The sequence below is a fragment of the Lethenteron reissneri genome, chromosome 32 (assembly GCF_015708825.2).
Source record: "Lethenteron reissneri isolate LAM-NWPU_2019-01 chromosome 32, ASM1570882v1, whole genome shotgun sequence".
NCBI classification, from domain to species: Eukaryota; Metazoa; Chordata; class Hyperoartia; order Petromyzontiformes; family Petromyzontidae; genus Lethenteron; species Lethenteron reissneri.
This window is the reverse complement of record NC_083810.1, coordinates 2,656,743-2,679,312: the sequence shown is the minus strand read 5'-3', so window position 1 is coordinate 2,679,312 and position 22,570 is coordinate 2,656,743. Positions and strand designations below refer to the sequence as shown.

Sequence of the window (22,570 nt, the reverse complement as noted above, 5' to 3'; positions counted from 1 at the left end):
TTCCAAACACTGTAATCAATGAATAGAAACCAATCACGTGTGTTTTTTTAAGCTTGCTTGATGGTCAACTTTTTTTGTGAGGGTTGCTTCAAGCCAAGGAAATAGAAGTTAACAATCGCGAGATTAATTATCTGGCGCGTTATAAATGTCATTATTAACTATTATTAAATGTCATTATTATTATTAACGGTAGTTATTACACTGTCGCGTAAACAGTAGATATATATGTATCTATGTTTAAATTTGCATGTAATTTATATTTCCTCCAAATGTTCGTGTAACGTAAAATTTGATTGGCAATAATTGTTCAGATATATGCTTCAAATATTACAGAAGAATCATGAATTTTGTATGGATATGCATTTACTTGTGTGATTGCAGGGAATACAAAGGAGAAATCACAGTGGTTGTCTGGCTTGAACACCTGAATGTGAAAATTGTAGTTGTTACTCTGCATCTTCATCAGCCATATGAAAGAAGATTGGTGGGAATATTCTTCCATGTGTATGTGATGCTATCAAATTATAATTTGAAAGAAATACATCACAATAATGTGCGGCCCTTTGTCAATCTTCTGATGGTTGAAGGCTCCCTATGCCGCATCAGTCATAGAGGTTGTGTGGACCAAACTCCATAATGCCAGTCAGTGAAGGTTGGTGAAGGGCGGGCCCCAGGACTGATTCAGATATCACTCGGCACTGATGTTAGCCATGGCTGGCAATCGAACTCAGGTTTGCATGTGTACGAATCAATGCCAAAAGTTTACATAGGCTACGCTGCTGAACATGTTCACTTTGACAAGCTCTGCCACAATGCGCCCTAATTTTAAACATGATGCTACGGAAGTCAAAATCGTATTTAATTAATTTATTTTTGGCGACTCCATCCCACCGCGCGCATAAACGCCGCGACCCACTTGGCGCGGATCGTTCTGTTGTCATGTCGTGTCCAAGCGCAGCGAGAACGAGTGCGCCGAAGAGCTGAACAAGCGAATGCACTCTATGCTCGGGCATGGGCAGGATCACAAGTGTTATCCAAAGCTGCTCAAACTACCTACACGACTTAAGTCATTTATTTGTCATAACAGTCTGCATAATACACGGACACTGCTCTCTTATCTTCATTCTTTTTTGTGACCTACCAATGTCTGCAGCCAGGATCAATCTATGACAATCCTATTACCTGCAGATATTTAACAGATGAGATGCGTTGCACCGTTAATTCCTCCTGTTTGATAATACTTCTCTTTTCCGGTGGCATCGGTGCAGATAGGTTTTTTTTTGCGGTTAAGCCACAGTCCTCACATACTGCTCGTATTAATGCGGATAAGAGGAGCGGCGACCCACTACTCTGTTACAATGTGAACAGCCCATTGAAAACGAGTACTATTGTATTATTATTACACGCTTTTATTTAACTCACTCCGTCTGTTGTCGTATCCTTAAAAATATTGTATCTAAATTTTTACCCACTTCCCAATGTGCTATCGACTGCAAACTTGGTATACTTATGTCATACTGATGACATTGACTATATTCTATATATTTTAAAAATATTTTTAAACATTTTACACGCTTTTATTTAACTCTCTCTGTTGTCGTATCCTCAAATCTTGTAACTCAATTTCAACAGTCTTTCCAATTTCGTATCGACTGCAAACTTGGTATAGGTATGTCATATTAATGACAATACTACAGTATCTTCTATCATTAGAAATTAAAATTGTATTTTTAACCAATATTTTTAACGGGTCTAATTGTCCACGCTCAACTGACGTTGCCTGTAAATCACCACGGCCCCTTACGCTGTGGCAAGCTGCGGGGCCACTTCCTGGAGTCCTGCCATTACGAGTAGGGTACATTTCATTAAAGCGTGTTTAAAAAATATATTTTTATATTACTTATTATGTACTGTTTACAAAGTGTGTTCACAAATCCACACTGAGAAACACGATAATTGACAGAGGGGTGTAAAAAAAAATCGATAGTGTATTTAAATAGATGTACTGCAGGTAAGTATTTTTAAGTTTTAAAGGCATAGTTTAACAAGACAACACATGCCACCATCCTTCAAATCCACTGGTGAAAAAGAGCAAAGTTTTTGTTTACATTATAATCTAATGTTTATGCAAGAGCCGGGGGCTGATGGGATCCCGGGGTTCCGCCATAATGTTCAGATGTTTAAATGTATATAAAAAAGTGAAATCCATTAATATAAACGAAATTCAATACTTGTAAAGGATTTGAAGACATTTACCACATTCCTGTGCAGTAAATTGCGCGTGTGTTCGGCACGCCATAAAATGTACACCGGTCGAGCCAAACCTGCCAGGCAGCATCGCTGCAAGGCGGAAGGGGTTCACGAGGCCGCAGGTAATTTGCATTGCGAGGCTGCGTCACAAGGACGTCACAACACCCTTCCCAGAAGTTGAGCAATAAGCCGGCACTTTCACGCATGCACACCCATGTATGCACTTTATATATGGAACTGAAAAAATATGTTAGGAAGCTTACTGAACTGCTTAATCATGAAAAAATGACTTTGTGAATAGTTTTGCAATCATTTCCCCAGTAACATTGTATTGTCTGGTTTAAACTTTTCAGCGTACATGTATTTGGGCATACGGTCACGCACCTCTATACCTGTGATTTGGGTGCTTGACAAGTGTAAAACGGATAAAAATCCGTGTTGTTAATAATTGTATTATGATTTAGAAGATTATTGCAACCTCTCTTTCCAAACAATTTCACTCATTTCCTATCTTCCACCATATACATAACACGTGAATGTCTGTATGCATAATATATGGCAGACTAGAAACATTAAGTTAAATCATTTTAGAAATCTCACAATTGGTAAAATATTGTTGAGGATGTATTTCTCTATTCATCAGAGATGAATGGCAACCCATGCTTCTTTCAGCTAAGAGAAATCATTACACTCACTACTCGTGCATGTGCTGTAAGCGGTGTTTCTCTTACAAGCAACGCAGGTGGTGTCACCTTTTGAGCTATTCTAATACAACGAGGACATTTGAAGCCAGACAGCATTCACATATGGTAATTCGGTATTATCATACATGCCTCATTAACAGCTCTGAGCAACGCCAAACTCGTGAAACCTGGTTTAGCCATGCAAGTTAGGAGACCGTGGAATTGTATAGCACAAGCACAATGGTGAGTCTAGATGCTGGGCAGATAACACGAGAACATAATGTCTCACACTATAATGCCAAAAAGTAGATTAATATGCCAAATGTAATAGTTGCTAAATACATGCACAAAACAATTATGCCTGTCCATTGCATGGGTATGAAATGGGTTTTGCTTTGCAGGGGCTCATGTAAATGTAAGAGTGTATACGCAGCGTCAGGGCTGATATTTTATTGAATTAAAGTTTTCTTATTTTCCTTGGCACTTTCGCCGAGTTGATATATAGACATGAGATGTAACAATCTCTCAAACGACAGCTCATTCAATGCAATTGATGTGGTGGTCTCGAAGGAGTTATTCGGACAAACATGCGTGCTTATTGTCCTTTCGTATGGTTGCTGTAGATGCAGGACAACATTCACCCTTGCTTTCGCACAAAGGAGAGGCGCTTATAACAGTGCCCGTGTTCCGACATGTCCTTATAAAAAAGTGGTGTTTTAGCATTTGGAAGTGTTATGTTTGGTGGTGTTTTAGCAAACATAACATTTCATAACTAGATCTATTATGCGCACAAAGAATACACTTGTTGGAGCGCGAGTTGGTTTGTCAATAATGTGAAAGGAGAAGTTACCGCAAATGCGAAAAGAAACATAAAGCAAAGTAATTGTGAGCTGCTGCCATCAAGTCAATGGGCATTATTGTGCATGTTCAACCGGTGAAATACGTGCCATCTAGGATGTGTATTTACCATAGACAAGGTGCAGTTTCTTTGACGATGCTAATTTATACAAATATAGGGTGTACGCATGATACACTTCCACACAACAACTACGACAGTACTGTACTAGCTTCCAATTGCAACGACGACGGCTCGTCTTGGAAACTTGGAGTTAGTTTACGTTATCCATTGTTGAATTGTTGCTATGATTATTCAACAACGTTCATGACAAGTTAAGACTCACAACATAACCGTGCACAACCCTTCAGTGTCACTTCATACAGTACCATGTACAAATCATTTAACGTTTTTTTTTTACTTCTGTAATCTTCGGGAACTGTTCCACATCCACCTATTGTATCGGTGACTTTCATGTGAACGTGCAGTCGGATTGGAAGTCATCACCGCTTTATCAGTGTAATCGGAGTCATGAAGGCTGCACAACTTTTGTCTACGGGCTAATTGTGGGTCCTGTATTGCACGAAAAACATTTGCCACAAGGCCACCACTGTGTAATGGGAGATGTCAAACCACTACCTGGACAGATCTGCTTACAGCTAAAGCTTCTGTGAATGGATTCTTTATAAGGATGTGACCTTATAACAGAACAAAGTTCTCGAGTGGACGGCAAGTCTTCCTTTTTATAAAATCAGCACCTGCTTCACAGTTGTTTGCTTAACTTCACAATCAAGTTATTTTAGTTAAATCATAAATTTCTTTGTAAATGATGCAAGATACAGTAATTGCAGTTCCTAAGTTTATGCACATAAAGTTACCTGTTTACGGCACTTTATGCCTTTTATTTTAGTTGAAATGTATATTTGTATGCAATGTGCAACCATTGAAACTGATTTCCTTAAGTATAATATAGTATACACGATTACCAATATATACATAATGATACCGTATGTTTTTTTTCAAGTAAACGAATACATATATGTCCATTCGTCACTGTCAACACCTTGTGGCTTGCCTGCAGTAATAACAGCACAATCATTCACAGCCGTTTGTTGGTCCACTGCCTATTCAAGTGTCCCCCACACAGTATTGGTGATTGGGGTTTGATCATACTTCACCAGGATAGTCAGTTTAAGTTGGTGAAGAGAGGGCCCAGGGATACTTGAGATGTTTGCTATGGCTGGGAATTGAACTCACGTCACCGGATTCACAGTGCAGTGCATGAACAGCCGTGACACCCGTTCCACCCGTTCCACCAGACATTTACTTTATCTCTCCGTCTTCCAATTGTGGCGTTGACAATTGGCGGCTTGTCCCCATGTGACCATAGGATTACCGTATTAGCAGTGGTAGTAAGTTGCGGTAGTCTGGTGGTCTTGGCCCAGTCACCAAGGGATACTTTACAACAGGCTTGGACAAACAATGTGTGTGTGTTTCCATTAATGGAATCGTACTCCATCCTGAAAGTACAAACAGCGTTTGAAAAACTGGCCATACATCTTCTAACGTAAGGATTGCGGAAATGAGGAAACCTGGCACGTTGATGGCTCTAAATGATATGTGTGGGTGGGGAATTACAGGAATGCAAGAATTGTTTCATTTATCAGACAGTGCACGTACAAAAGTGTCACTGGCTTAGATCATTTTAAAATATTTGAATACTTAAAGTGTGTGTGCATTTAGTTGGAAGGATGGGGAGTGATAGTGTTGCAATTAGCGCACTGCGCTATAAACTTGGCGACCCAGATTTGATTCCCGCTCATGCCCAACACCAGTGACGAACATCTGATCCGGTCCTGGGCCTCCCCTCGGTCGACTCAGTCTCAAATGAGTACCTGGTGCAGTGTGTAAACATCGGCAATAGGGAGACAAAGGTGGTCGGGCGTGGTGCTAGCCAACCATCCCCCTGTGTACTGTGCCGGCCTTCATAGTTGCTACTCGCTAATAGCACTTGCTCCTGCAGTTTGTGAAGGCTATAAGGGGGATCTTTGTTTCAGTTGGAAGGGCTGCAGGGCACCAGGCCGTTGACCAGGTTTTTGTTTTTCATACCAGGACATTTGTTTTGGCCTGGGTAGATTCTCACCAGTGACACTTGACCTGGCAGTCTGTAATTTCGGATGAGAGTGATTTGCTACTATGTGTAGGGAATAAATCAGATGCAATGTGAAATCGCTCAGCAAGTTTGGTACCCAACATTAACAGCACCCACGGTCGCACATTCTATTTATTCAATGATTTCATCCATATTCGCTGGACCCTGCTAAAGCAGTGTGGAGTTTACACCAGTGTTCTTCATTACAAGGCTCGCGGGCTACTGGTGGCCCCTGGTGGTATTTAGTATGGCCCCTGACATGCGGCCCACCGACAATCACAACATGTGAAAACAGCCCCCATTGTCATCGTGCTGCCGCTGTCAACCCCAAATTTCATCAAATGGGTGGCGCCCCTCACAATGATGTCTTATCGGCGAGAGTGGCCTCCCTCTGAAAATGAGTGAAGAACACTGGTTTGCACATGGGGTCGTTTGGTAAGGCCTTGAAGCAGACTATACTAATTCAATACATCACAGTAAACTGTTGAGACCATTGACTATGGTGTGGGGAGTCAAACATCTGAGATGAACAGATGACGACTCTTGTTTAATGATGTGGCAGGAAATTGTTGCACTGCTACAGGAAGTTAAAAAGGTTGTTGGGTGATATATTGATCTGATAGTGTTCTTACAGCCACAATTTGCAAACTCAGAATCAACATGCATTTGTGATAAGATACCGAGTAGTACAGGACTGTATTTGCTCAAAAGTGTCCTTCGTAAACTGTAATTAAACAAATGTGTAGAGTACATCTATGTTACTTCATTTATATATTATAAATATATAACTAGTCTTTACCATGTGAATACCAATAATGCTTCGCTCATGAAAATTTAATATAGCATAAAGAAGGAGAACCAGTACACTACAGAGTGCAATATGTAAATATTCGGTGGAATGAATGAAGTGCCTCAGTTGTGAACATCTCCTTTATTTTCGCTGTGCACAAAACTGTTCCTCCTGCACCGTCACCCATGTTCACATCTGACCACAATGTCGGGGCCTTTCCATCTGCCCAGAAACTGCTGTCTGATTGACTGTTCTGGCTTCTTAGCACTTGCATGTACATGGCAATGTGAGGAGATAACCTAAGATTTTGATTGCAAACAATGTCAATATGTGGAATATAGTCAGATAATCACCCATTTTGGTTATTCCTATTTTTAAGTCGCAAAATAACCTGCTTATCGGCATTCAAAGTCTTGTGAAAGTGGATTCCTGCTCAGTGTGGTGAAGTGCTCGTTTATAAGAGGCCTGAGCCAATGATGGGCATTCCTATTTCCCATGGTGGATGCCAGTCTCCTCCGAAGGTTGAACAACTCTCGAATTATATAAGTAAAAATGTTAATTTACACGTTTAAATATTTTAAATGCAGAGCCACCGGGAGCGTCACCTGGTGTTGGGTGGCCGGACAAAACACAATTTCTACAGTGATGGAGCTAAACATTAAATTCCCCACGTTCACCTCTCGGCAAATGTGGGCATTCAAACGATCACGGGTATGCATATTGGCCTGCTTTCACACTGCAAGTAGCCAACCGTGCTAATCAGAGGTGCTAATCAGAGTAAACCCAAACGGTATGAAAAGCAATGTAGATGAAGCCTCGATGCGAGTAGATAACACATTTCGCACCTCCGATTTTCAATTCCCCACGTTCACCTCTCGGCAATGTTTGCATTCATACGATCGCAAGTATGCATGTTGAACTTCTTTCACACTGTAAGTAGCCAACCGTGCAAATCGGAGGTGCAATCGGAGCAAAACAAAATGGTACGAAAAATAATGTAGGTGAGGTCTCGATGCTTGTAGATAACATTGAAAGCTTCAGCGTCATCTGAAAAATACCACAGTGGGCAGCGTTTCACTTCTGTGTTCCCACAGCTATGTCCGTCACCAATGCCACAGTGGCAAGATGTGAACTACCTTGCCTGGTATACAGGAGGTCATGGATTCTATCCCAACCCTGACGTTTGTTTATTAGGAGTTTGCATGTTCAACCCGTGGTCGCGTGGATTGTTCTCCGGGTACATTTAGAATCATGTGTTTGGAGTATTTGGCTGCTATATATTTCAATGTTGACGCCTGCAGAGTCAACATTCAGTATCCTTCCATCGTTCACGTGGGTTCTCTCTAGGCACTTTGCTTGAAAAGGTATTGAGAACCAAATTTAGGATTTAAAAAAGTGAAATAAAGTAGTTGTGTATGGTATATCGAGATATATTCCCTGTGTTCACCTCTCGGAAATATGCGCATTCATAAGATCACAAACTTGCATGTTGAACTTTTTTTGCACCGTGCGTAGCCAACCGTCATAACCGGAGGTATTAATAGGAGTAAACCCAAACAGTACAAAAGGAATGTCGGTAAAACCTCGATGTGTGTAGATAACATCGAAGCTTCAGCATCACCTGAGATATAATGTATGGCGTGTACAGGATATCTGCACCTCTTATTAGCAAGATTGGCTATGTACGGTGTGAAAGAAGTTCAACACACATACATATTTTACACAAAATGTAAGTTATATTACAGTTATTAATTAGAGATCCACAATGTGTATTTAAAAAAAATAACTGTCGTCAATGTGCGGACACATTCCTTGCTAGATGACAGGCACAATTACACAATCTCGGATTCATTTAATGCAGCCATAGTCATGAGGAAATCAGTATAGCCACCTTGTTACTGAACTATGAACTCAACATTGACATTAGACACGTATTACGCATGGGGCAGCACCAGTTTAATGCAGCTGTCAACGAGTATGCACGCATGAGAGAAAGCCCACACCCAGTGACAATTTAAAATCCGGTACGTAATACAATTTCCAAAAGAAAGACGTCACACACAGAGAGGGAGATCTCCCAAAAATAGATGCGTGATAGTTATTAACTTAAAATAAACTTAAATATGTGACCTTTGAGAAACGTCAAAATTTAAACTTAAAGAAGTACGTGTGTGTTTCATGGTTATGCTACCTCTAGTTTAGCTATTATGTAACTGACAATTTCAGAAGGACCGATATTTGCTCATGCTGCATGTGAAGCAAGTGGTATAATGGCAATGCAAACACATGTACTCGGTCTCGTATTTGCTGAAATGTTGGGAATGTGGACATTTATTCATAGAGTGTTGAATGGACACGAGCCACCTTCTGTATTCAGCGAACAGGCATGGTCTGTGTGTGGCGGCCTGTGACGACAGAAGGGAAGGCTGTGTCTGGTGGTGTACTTTGCGTGCTGGAGGCTGTAACTTGCTGCTGCGTGTTTGTTTGTCGAGGAGCGTATGCGGTCAATGCCATGTCATTGCGCAACTCTGATTTCGGTACAACTTTCTGACACTGAGTTCGTCTGTGCTTCCTGCCCTTCATAAGTCGCTCGCTTCAATAACAGGGTTCCCTCACGAAACGGTTTCAAGGGGACATCGCGCTATATACCGACATCCTTGTCTTTTGTCTCTCTGCACAAATACATACGTGGTGTACGAGTCCGTGCGTGGGTTGGTTCTTTAAAAGTGAACACAGTGAGTGAAATGCAATATTAAAATCTGAGTCAGATTGTCAACTCCACAACAATACACTGGTTTCCTGTATGTACCGCTATACCATTTACCTAATAACAGCTAAATAATATATTTGTTTATCTTTATCAATCCACTGCCGGACAATGACCTCTCCCACACTGTGTCAGTCACGGGTGTGATGACAGAGTACTTCACCACACTAGCCTGTGTGGGCGAGTGAAGAAGGCATCCAAGTAAGTTGTTCAAATATCACTCTCCACTGACGTTTAGCCATGGTTGAACATCAATCTAAGGCCACCGGGTTTCATAGCATCGTCCAATAACCATTGCTGCCACTGCTCTCGCACTGACTATGGTATTACGTCACGAATTTTGCTATTCGGTGAGGGCAAATTATATTTGTTAGCGAGCATCTAATCAGGCCCGAGAAACATACGAGGGCATAACTAACACATTTAAAAAAAAATGTTACCAGGTAAGGCCCACAGAGCAATATAGCTCTTTTTTTAGAAGCAGCCTGGCCACAAATGGTAGCTCAACGAAGTGGCTTATAATGTGGAAATTTATAGCATCCAAATATTCTAAAACACATTTTTCTAAATGTGTAGGGAAAAAGCGGAGGACCTGGAGTAAAATAATCGTGACCTTGGGGAGAACATGCAAACTCCAAATATACAGTCATCAGGGTTGGAATAGAACCCACGACCTCCTGTATATTAGGTAAGGTAGTTAACATCTTGCCACCCTGACACCCCATGGTGTGGCCAGAACTACTCGCAGGTAAACATCAGTCTACCTGTGCAAACAGGTAAACTGAGTTGATATATGGGAGACCAAAGACAGGTTCAGATACAACTTGCCACTTGTTCTGGATGGGAATAGAACCCATATTGCAGAGATCATAGAGCTGTGCACAAACCACCTTCAGCTGCCCACTCTCACACCTCAGATTAGCACGGTTGGCTACTAACGGTGCGAAATAAGTTTAACATACACACGTATGCACTCCCTAACATACACACACAAGGTAGCAAGGTAGCTCCAAAGGAAAATTCACCAATATTTTTTTATGATGCAGTTGAACCCATACCTCGCTGCATCTTGAAAAATCCCACATAACAGCTATGAGCAGCAGAGTTACAAGACTGTTAACCACAGTGATCGTAAAAATGTTCAGCCCATATTTCTAAACCACTACGATTAGTCTCTGAAAAAGTATTCACAGTTCAGCCCAAGCCAGACCCAGCTTCAAAACACAAGGGTATATAGTACGGATGCCTTGTCATCCACCCAATAATTTCATCAGCAATCGTTTTGCCCATGCAGTAAACACCTCAGCCGTGGCTGATCATTGTTTTAATGCGGTGGGCTCACACGAAATAGATTTTTTCAAGACGAAGGTACTCTGCAAACCCACTGGCTATCAACAAAGATTAGTTTATGAAGCCATCCAGATATATAGACAAACACAATTTCAACCGAGAAGATGAGTACAAACTGAGCAATCATTTGAAGGATAGTATTCACCAGTTGAATTCATAACTGGCTGTGATGTATCCATCCCACCTTCCGATGTTAGCAGTTATTTTCGACTCTCTGATTTTACATGATCAGGTTCACACTAATACAGCCGCCGTTTACATCGACATGCTAATCTCTTACTTTGACATGCTAATCTCTCTCACTTTAACATCACTAGCCCCGCCCACTTCGTTTATCACCCTTGGGCTACACCCATTTCAAATCTTTAAAACAGCCTGCCTCAGCAGCTTTCTCCTTTTTTCTCCTGGTAACAATTGCTTGTGTTGCGATCGACACGTGATATTTTTTCATTATTTTTATTCACTTTATTTTCATTTCTATTTATTTTTATTCTATATAATTTTTATTCATTTTATTTTCATTTTTATTTATTTTTATTATTGTATTGTTCTATCTAAGTGACTTTACCGAAAGACCCAAACAATATGAATTCCTGCAGTCACGAAAGCTTTAAGTCACTTTTTGTATATACAGTACATTAAATATAACCACACATTAAATACAATATTTACAATGGAAACATTCTACGAGATGCTCCGCTCTAACATGGAAGTATTTTGTTGTTTTTAAACTCCATGACTGGGCAATTTGATATTTACATAAAATTCGGCCTCACCTAAATGGCCCCTTTCCTGCAATTCCGATTAGTATGGTTGGCTACGTTCAGTGCGAAATAAGTTCAACATACATACGTACATTCCTGAAAATAGCGTCAAACAGGGCATTCAGCATTCACTTTACAATATTTGCCATGCCTTACTTAGTAATTCCCTGCATTTTTACACCGTGCCTGTCAAACTCACATCATTAAATCATACAAACTGGCTCAAGAAAACAGCGTCTTAACTGCAGGGGCAGGATCTACACCTAGACTAGTGTTCTTCATTGCAAGGCCCACGGGCCACTAGTGACCTTTAGCCCGGCCCCTGACGTGCGGTCCCCGGCAATACACAAATGTGAAACCGCTCTGTGCAGGCAGTGTGGCTGCCCTCACTGGTGTCTTATCGGTGAAAGTGAACCCCCTCTGAAAATTATTGAAGAAAACTGACACAGACAGTCGTACTGCACTTCAAAACCAGGTCGGGGAAAACACGTTCTGAGATGCCCTTTTCGTGTGATCTCGCAAAGTACGAGCTAAATTATAATTTTCAAGCACGCACACACACCCACATCACACACTTAAAATAAACTACATCATGGGACCTCCTTTGCAAGTACCAAAATATGATAATAGGTTTTTTTTCCCCTTTTATCTGGCAACAAAACAGGTGTTAAGATGTTAAAACACCAAACTGAAACCTTTTACAAGGAATCATGTCTACATTAACCACAATGCTTGTAGTCAGAATACAAAAAATACTCTGATAATATATGCATTGTCTTTGAAACTGATTTGTCCACACCAGAGTATATTCTGACCACAAGCATTGTGGTTAATGTAGACATGATTCCTTGTAAAATCTTTCAGTTTGGTGTTTTAACATCTTAACACCTATTTTGTTGGCAGATAAAAGGGGATAACCTATTATCATATTTTGGTACTGGCAAAGGAGGTCCCATGATGTAGATGCTCACCCCGAGCTCTCAATACTCTGATAGTGCATTGCCTTTGGGCTGTATGCCTTTTGGCGTCCTCTGGTCTAACACCGTTTGAGACGAGGCTCAAAAGAAAGCTGTTTCTGGTGTGGACCAATCAGTTTCAAGGACAATGCATATATTATCAGAGTATGTTTTTTGTTTGCATTCTGACCACAAGCATTGTGGTTAATGTAAACATGATTCTTTGTAAAAGGTTTCAGTTTGGCGTTTTAACATCTTAACATCTGTTTTGTTGCCAGGTAAAAGTGGAAAACCCTATTATCTTAATATAAACTATTTAAAAAATTGAATTAAAAAAACCACGGGGTCTTCTTTTTCTTCAATGCAATATCCGTTTTCCACTTATCACACCGAGCCTGAAACTAAAGGCAACCTTGAGGCCTTTCATGCGTTTTGTTTTCTTAGCAAACAGCCCAGATGCTTCGACTTTGTGCGGGAGGGCATTGGTAGGCTACTGTATAATAATGCCATGTGCTTGCTTTAAACGTGGAATGTTTTCGTCCAGCTGGCTCCAGAAATTTTCTGATCTTAATTTGTGCACTAAATTATATTCTCGCAATGTCGTTAAGAGCACTCAACCACGCAAAATTCTCTTCTTTTGTTTTAGTTTCTGTGACCTCTGTGTTTTAGACTTTCATGACTACAAATATAACTTAATGGAGCAGACAATAAAATAATTAAGTGTGGAATGCTCAAACACGGTTTTTCACTAGAGCTTGTGTGGCATGTTACACCTGTTGTGCTTTGTAGCCAAACCTGATCCGTGAGAATACTAGAGTTTACTTGAACAGATTCACACAAAACTTACAATTTCATCACATAGCTCAAAACAATATATATTTAAAGTTTAATCAGAGTATTTATACAACTGAAACGAATCGTAAAGACGGAATGTTCCATTGTGACAGTGCATTTACGCTGCACGATGTCCTGGGATGGAGTGCAGTTTTCATGGCAGCAGGAGCTGCACGGTCGGAAATTCAGTCCGGGTCATGGTTAACTTAGCTCTGTATCTATCCAGAGGCAGGAACAGGAGGTTGCTACTTATGATAGAAAGTCAACAGGAGTTGGCATAAGGTACGATGGATCTCCGGCATAAGAATGTTAAATGTCGGTTCTGGACCATCAACTGAGATGCACACCATTCATTTAAGTAAGGCAACAGTGGCTTTCTGTAAGTTGTATACATGCTGTATATTCCAAATAATACGAATTAACATAGTTTTGTCAACCCACTGCTGGATCGAGACCTCCCTATGCTCTGTCAGCAATGGGGGGTTCGTCATAATGTATATCACGTAACTATTCTGTGTGGGTTCATAGCAGAGGTGTGGACTCGAGTCATGTGACTTGGACTCGAGTCAGACTCGAGTCATGAATTTGATGACTTCAGACTCGACTTGGACTTGCATAACAATGACTTTGTCCCACCTCTTAGGTGTGGACTCGAGTCATGTGACTTGGACTCGAGTCATGAATTTGATGACTTCAGACTCGACTTGGACTTGCATAACAATGACTTTGTCCCACCTCTGGTTCATAGCAGATTCAGATTTCACTCACAATTGAGATACATCAAACTCATGGGGCCTGGTTCAGTCCAGGGCACTAACCATTGTTCCACCGCTCGCCCTTATATCCCATACAACAGTTTGTAATTTAAAATTAATTATTGAAGGTGTTTAACAAATCGGGTGTCGTTTCAACACTTTTTATTGCAGGATGTCTCAACTTCTCGAATTAGACCCTAAATACAAAGGCCAGTCATCGGGGTAATTCTTACAAATGAATTATGAAATATCCTAAAAATGCTATTACATTATTTTTCTTGCGAACAAACTCGTATAATTAAATTTTCTAAGAATATAATAAGTTTAAAGCACAAATACACCGCGGTGGTGAGATGTTATTTACCTCGCCTGGTTATGCAAGAGGTTGTGTGTTCGATCCTGACCTTGACGCCTGTATATATGGAGATTGCATGTTCTCTCTCCCAGTAGTCACGGAAATTTTTCTCCGGGTTCTCCAGTTTTCCCTCCACATTTAGAAATGTACGTATAGATTATTTGGCTGCTATAAATGTCCACACGATAAGCCACTTCGTTGAGCTATTATCGGTTTTGGTCAGATTGCTTCTGAAAAAGAGCTGTATAGCTCAGTGGGCTTTACCTGGTAAAATGCGTTTTTTTTCAATAAATATTAGAATACATTTTGTCAAAGGTGTAACGAATACATTGTGTTCTCCTGCACGATGGATGTTTGCCTCTTTGACCTGAATAACTTCACGTGTATCTACAAAGTGCCTGGGGCAACTTTGGTTTGGAATATTTTCTTTCACCTGTGCACAAAAGAACACTTTCAATGAATGCCAATTAAGAGTGGTTTCAAGGCTACTTCAAGAGTCCTTTTTGGAAGTAATGTTTCTTTGCATTACTGGTATCCAGGATATCACGCTGTTTGTTTAGCGTGACGACAGCTACTGAATAATAAATGTCTGTTATACATTTACTTAAAGACCCATGTGAAATATGACGATTATAGCAAATCAATATTTTAACAATTAACGTTCAAGTTACAACATTGCGACATTTCGGAAGGAACGCCGCAGTTTTAACTGCACGCTGTAGTACTCCGTTCAACACCGTCGATTTCCGTCCTTTTTTCCCTCGTTCACGACCCATCTGATTTCATGAGTGATCAGCAACGCCACACGACTATCGCCCATTCCCACACACTCCGTCCCATTCCTTCAAGACAAATATCCCCCGTATAGCATTAACAGACTGTTGGGCAAGTACTGTTAGCGAGCACCTATGAAGGCCGCCACGGCACATGAGGGGGTGGGTGGCCAGCACCACACCCGACCGCCTTTATCTCCCCAGTGGCGATGTTTACACACTGCACCAGGTACTTGAGGCTGAGTCGACCAGGACCGGTTCAGATAATCGTCACTGGTATTGGCCGTGAGTGGGAATCGAACTCGGGCCGCCGGGTTCGTAGTGCCGCGTGCTAACTGCGAGTGTAACCGCTGCTATACCCTTCACACACACAGAGAGACAATGGACGTATGTTCGGGTGACACATTACATTCATATCATAAATATAGCACTGTACTGTAGCTATATATTTTATAAAGCGGCAAAGCTGTGGTGTTTGTAAAAAGATTGGCGAGGGGCCATTTGCATCTTTCGGGGGAGGGTGGAACAAGATATATATTAAATTTTGATTTGTTTAGGTTTGGTTCATGCAGCTCATTTCTATATCTGAACCAGTTTGCACAAGAGATGAACTCTCATGCCATTATACTGGGAATGCCTTAAAGTCACTTCTGGCAGATTATGCATTAAGCTGTTGTGAACACACTTAAACAACGACCGTTTTGAGCTCCTATTGCAACGTATTCCTCCTTTCCCTCTCAAAGATACCGATGGGAGGTGAGGATTAGGTTTGGTCTCTTACAATACCACCATTGTATTGGGGCTTAGTGACCTTGGATTTGTTTAATCAGTTTAAACGTAGTTACCCTTTAACTGGTGTTTATAATAGGGTAGTTCCAGGAACATCAGAGCGGCCTACTAACGCCCATTCATGTGTATATTACTTTTGAAAAACTATGTGTAACATTGTTAAATGATTAAAAATAACTTATCACACAGAGACAAATATCCCCCACATAGCCGATAACAGGCTGTTGGGGCAATCATTATTTGTGAACACTAATAAATGAGGCCGGTACTGTGGGATGCCAACACCACACCCGGCCACCTTTGTGTCTCCAGTGCTGATATCTACACATCACACATTTTGGGCTGAGTCGACCTATGGGAGGTCCAGGCCCGGTTCAATTATTCACCACTTGAGCGGGAAAAGAACTTGGGTTTCCAGGTTTGTAGCACAGCGCGCTAACCACTGCGCCATCGGTCCCCACAAGCACACATGCACAAGACAAATACAAAGTCCCCAATATATTCTTAACAGGCTGTTGGTGAGAACATGCACACACGTCTACACACAAACCAAATAAGTGAAGGTTTCATACTGGGCTGCTGGTGAAGAGAATAACTGCTGAAACTAAGCAATGTGAAATAAACCCAAACACACTCTCACCTTTATACTGACAATTTTGTTCCAACTTTGCAATGCAACTGAAATGCAGACATTTATCAGTACAGTCGTTTGACAGAGTCCAGGCCAGTCACGTGAGGCAGGGGAGGGGGAAACGTTTTAAACAAAAGCCAATGTGGAGGCAAATGTGCCATATATAATAACGACAGCAGTGCACCGTAATCCAAAAATGTGCTCAATTTTAACTTAAGTCAAGCCAGCCACATAGCTCAGAGTCAATGCAGCTGCGCTTTCAAGGTTTGCTGTGAGGATTAACCGAGTGTAGCTTTTCAGCCAATGTAAAGTATTCAATCTAAGCGCATAACAGGACTATGTAGCATATGGCAATGGCGTGAGCGCACAACCAAGGAGGGTGTATGAATAGCACGTGTGCGAATGTGTGTCCGTATAGAGTGTTGCTATATTTCATATGTATAGTTTTCATGATTAACACTGTTGCAAAAAATAGTGTTTATTTTAGAAACCAGTAACAATACCTATTGATATTTTAATTATAAACTAAAACTAAACTACTTTTATTTTTGCAGGTAAGGCCCACTGAGCTATGTAGCTCTTTGTCACATGGAAATTTATAGTAACCAAGTACTCTAAACGCACGTTTATAACTGTGGAAGGAAAAACCGGAGGACCCAAAGAAAAATGCACACAACCACGGGGATAACATGCAAACTCCAAATATATAACAGGCGTCAGGCTTGGGATCGATCCCACGGCCTGTATACCAGGCGAGGTAGTTAACATCTTGCTACCGCGATAATTATTTATGACTGAAGGCTCTTGATTCTATGAGACTTGAGATGACAATTGTTAACATTTGTGCTCTGGGCCACCAGAGCCACATTATGAGCTCGATGGCAATGCATGGCGCAATGTAACAAATACATTGTCATTCGAGCTGGGTAATTCCTACAGGAATTGTGTGATTCCTCTGTGGGTGATTTTCATCCTAAATTTTTTGATAATTGAAATGGTACCCTAACAGGGGTTCTACCATGGCAGGTGTGTGCAATAGAATGATATTCTATTGGGATTCGATTGCGAATCTAGCTTGGCTAAGAGTCAACTATGCCTTCAATTATGTTTGGCATTGTTGATTCCAGCCAGCAAGAATGGTGATTCAGCCAGAATGGTGATTCTGACTGATTCTGTGTGTCCTGGGACCACAGACCTTCCCGTCTTCCCTGAACGACAGAATCGGGGTAGGGTTGAGCTAATTTCACATACTTGGTGTTGGTCATCGTCCGTTTCAATGGTGGTTCTGGCAGATACCGACGAGTATCTAATGGTCAATGCCTACGCAGAACGTTCCGATGGCTTCCGTGAAGTCTCTCCCCCTGCCCCATGATTCCAAGATTTTACCGATGCCAAGGCCCAGTTAGAAATCTATTGGAATGTAAGTGCGATTGCAGGCTATGAATCGAGGGAATCTCGCAGCTCTAATAATGATGTACTCCGTTGCAATAAACTGATTTCTAGCAACCTCTGAGATTTCTGACCACAGCAGAGGCATATTTAGCAACCTCTTCCTTCCATCTACATGTGGGAAGGATGTGGAGTGCTCTAAACATTTTCTCATAACAATCCATTTTTATTATTTTGTTTAGAACTCCTCTGTCTATGATAATGGACTTTGGACATAATCTCAAACAATCACCATAATTAATTCCTCATTGTCGAATAGGTGACATAACATCAGGTAAATGTATGCCCACAGGTATTTGTGCTGTGCCATTGGATGCAACCAACTAAATATCTCATTGAAAAATATACTGAGCAGAGTTATTGAAGATCAAGTTCAAATGTACTATTAGTAGTGGTGTACCGGTCAGGGTTTGCAAAACACAACTTGTAATGACATACCACCTGCTCTGCAAATCATTACCTGTCCATTGCTTAGAGCAAACACCATGTTCTATGTAACACGAAGCAGTAATGGCAATGACTTTGGTTTGTCAATCAACGTGTAATCGTTGTATTTCTCAAAATTAAACAACAATAATACTCCGAGTCGATATTTTATGATGACAATTTTCACATATGACTGGTGCCAAGCTGCATTTTTGAGTAAAACCTCTCAACATCGATATTCCGAGTGAAAAAAAGCAGTATTACACGTAGCCGGAAGAACTGTTACTGTTACACCTATGTAACCAAGACTGTAAATAAACACGCGTGCATTGAAGTGCTCATGGCAAAAGAAATGTCTAAAGATGACTTTTAGTTCTACCCAGAACACGGCACAATGAATACAAAGACATTCTCCATTTGCGTTACTCGCAGGCGTTGTCAATGTATCTGAAAGGGTGGCTGGGTAAGTGGGTGGCTGGGTAGATTGGTGTGTGTGTGTATATAAGAGTTGCATAAAAGGGCTCTTTTCGGGTTCTTTTTTTGTTGGCAAAAAAAATAAAAGTCACGAAAGCTACGCAGAAAAAAAGTTTCACTATTCCCTCTCTCAACAAATGTTGGCCGATGATCATTGTACTCCATCTCCATAGGCAGCTCCATGTCAAAGGTGGGGGATGCCACATTCTAATCATGGGCAGCGTGACTAGAACAACCCATTGCTGACTTATTACAGGCACAATATAGCTTAGTGCATCAACTACAGCAGAAATGTGGGCTGAGTCAACAGTGGCTAGGATTTTGTTTCATTCTGTAACCTCACCACCAAGAACTATGTGAATCATGAAATGTCCGGATTATAAGTGAATCACCATCATCATCAGCCATTGCTGGTGGAAAGCTTCCTCACACGATCACCATCATTCAGTCCTGCGATGCCACAATCCATCTCAATCCTGCACGGACTGATCTGATTAGAACAATAGCTCCGTGTGAGGCTGTCTCATTCGGGCCATGTATAGGTAGATTCATGCCCCGGCATTCCTGCTTGTGAGTACAAGGCTTTCTCTTACATCGATATATCCTTGTGTGAGAGGGCCAAGTGACATTACCATCGTACCGAGAGCTTTGTGCAGGAAGGGATGCCCATTGTGTCTCATCTGGGACACGCTAAGCTATAAATATTGATTATATCTCAGATGACAATGGGGAAATCCTCTTTTCACACTTCTCCATGTGTGTGCGCACTCGTGTGTTGGCAAGGACCTTTGAAGGCCGAAACTATACACGAGGGGGTGGGTGGCCAGCACCAAGCCCGACCGCCTTTGTCTCCCTGGCGGCGATGTTTTTACACACCTCATCAGGTACTCATTTAAGGCTGTGTCGACCCCGGGGAGGCCCAGAACCGGTTCAGATAATCGTCGCTAGCAGCACTTGCCCCCAAAAGTCTGTTGCAGGCTATTACAGGGGATCTTTGTTGTTGTGCGCGCGTGTGTATGTATACACACGCGCGTATGTGTACACACGCGCGTGCACATCACGCACGCATCACGTAACGTGGCGGCGCTGTGGCGAGACACAGCGAGTCCCGGTCACTCGGCATCGCGCCGGAGAGTCGTACCGAACGTGCGGGCGGGCGCACGAGGTGACGGCGCGGAGATGCAGTCGTGAACCTCCAGAAATACACGACATACCTTTAAAGAATACGATCGGTTCAGATTGAATATATATTTTTTGTGTTCAAATTAAATATCACGAAATGTGACACAGGTCGTTGCTACAAAGAGAGATGTAATAATGTGTCCGTGTCTCGACGGGTCCATTGCTGCATGTCCTGGATATAACAATGCTCCGATGTGCAGGATATTTAATGGCTCACACTGCATATTCGAGGTTGGAGGAGGAGACATGCGCGTAACGAGTGGGGTAGGAAGGGGTGCCTTGCCCCCCCCCCCTCTTCCCCCCTGGTGGACAAAGCTACGAGAAGGGGCCCCCCTTGACGACCACCATAAGATATGTTTTCAACCACAGTGTAAAACAACACTTATTTAAAACGCGGTTTATTTTGTTATATCATGAAAATGCTTTAATTCAAAGGTTCCACATTTGAATATAATTAAGAGCAGTTAACTTTTGGCGACCGTGTGAGAAAAATCAAATATTGCCCCCCACCCCAGCCCCCCGCGTGACCGATTGCCGGCACCACCTGAGCTAATGATGTCGCTGCTACGCCACTTGTGTGGAGAGCATTGCACATTTACCGCGGGCCTCGGTGTCGGGGTCACGCAGGGTCACGCGGAGGAGCCGCTTACCTGCAGTAGACGAGGCAGGGCGCGTTGTTGATCTCCCGGTCCGAGTGGTAGCGCCTGTAGTCCTCCCACAGGTCCTTGACGGCCGTCACGGCCAGGATGAAGGCCACGGGCAGCACTGCCAGGCCGGGCTGGAAGGCGTTCACCACAGGCACGAAGTTGAGCAGCACGATGAAGACGAAGTAGACGTTGGCGAAGCGGTGGAACTGCTCGAATAGGTTCTTGGGCAGGAAGGACCACACAGTGTACTTGGTGGTCTTGATGGCGTTGCTGGCGAACGCGCGGTTGGGGTTATCCTTGCCGCTGTCAATCGCCTCCTCTAACAAGATGTTGGAGAGGATTCTGCGGGTCTTGCCCTCGGTCGTCTTCCGCTTGGGCTTGAAGCGGTCCGCCCGACTGGGACGCTGCGCTTCCTCCTCGCAGCCCTCACCGTGCGCCCTGCTGCTGCTGGCGCTGGTGGCCGCTTCTTGCTGGCTATCCATGAGTGCTCACTCGCCGAGTCGTGCTGTGTACCCTCGCGGACGAGGCAGTCGCATAGCGTGTCCCCCCCCCGTCCCTTAGTTGTCACCGCTCGCCGCTTTGCTACCCTTGCATCACGCGTCTGTCACGAGCTTTGACATCGTCGAGAGCGCAGGCTGGGCTTTGCGACCGAAGACGGATCTGTTCAATCAAATTGCCGAGTGTCTTCCAAACTCAATGTACGCGCGCTGCCGTGCTCCTGACACGTGCCATCATGGCCCGAGTGCAGTGGAGGAGATTGCGGAGGCAGCGCTGGCCCGCAGCGCAATAGCGGGCATATAAACTTTGGCGTCACTCTGCCACGTTGCGCGCTCGCGCGCGACCCCCCGCCCTCTCGACATCCAGAGCTACGCCCTCTGTGAGCAAGCCCAGCTCGCTCGCTCAGCCACCCCACCCACCCACTCACCCACCCCGCCTCCCTCCTTCTCTCTCTCAGTACCCCCCCCCCCCCTCATATCACTGCACCCAGCACTTCACTTCATTCACCTCGCCTCTCTGAAAACATCGCAATGTGTATATGTTGAACTTTTTTCGCACCGTTTTTATCCAACCGTGTTGATCTGAGGTGCGGGGAAAGGACAACAAACTTAAACACAACAAGCAGTTCTAAATAAAAAAAAGTTGTACATCTAGATTTTAAAGTGCACAGCTCCAGCGTTCCAGACGGCCGCAGATGCGCGCAGCTGAATCACTTCGCTGAACCAAATCTCTCTCTCACCGTGAGCAACCGCCCGTCACGTATTCGTCAGCTGTGTGTGTCCAGGAAAGCCTCACTTTCCAGCACGAAAGGAGCTTGCTGCGGTCTAATGGTCAGCACTCTGGACTTGCAAATGCAGCTTTAAAAAAGCGATTTGGTGATGGCGCGTTGGCCAGCGGTGCACAAGCAAACATACCGAAAAGATCGCAACACATTCGTCAGTAACACTGCCTTAAAATAAATAATAATTTACACTTGTAAAGCACCTTTCACCTGGATGTCACCAGGTGCAGAGCTAAAAACAGAATAAAAATAAAACTATAAAAACCCAGTGACAACCTAATCAGAGCACGCAGGCTCGTGGTAGCAACACCCACCAGTAAACTGAATACATCCAGAGCAATAAAAATAATACATTAAGTACATGAAAATGCCTATACATATGAAGCCCGAAACGTCGTTTTTTTATATATCCCTTTAAGGCAGTGTTAT

At 42.7% G+C, this 22,570-nt stretch overlaps 1 protein-coding gene across 1 annotated transcript in view; it reads right to left on the bottom strand.

The window, feature by feature from the left end:
- Positions 1–21,725, bottom strand: part of LOC133349884 (phospholipid-transporting ATPase VA-like) — a 59,406-nt gene extending 37,681 nt beyond the window's left edge. The window contains 1 exon segment of the mRNA XM_061563714.1: positions 20,866–21,725. Within this exon segment, the coding sequence (XP_061419698.1) occupies positions 20,866–21,344 (479 nt within the window). The 5' untranslated portion in view covers positions 21,345–21,725.
- Between the last annotated feature and the right edge of the window lie 845 nt (positions 21,726–22,570).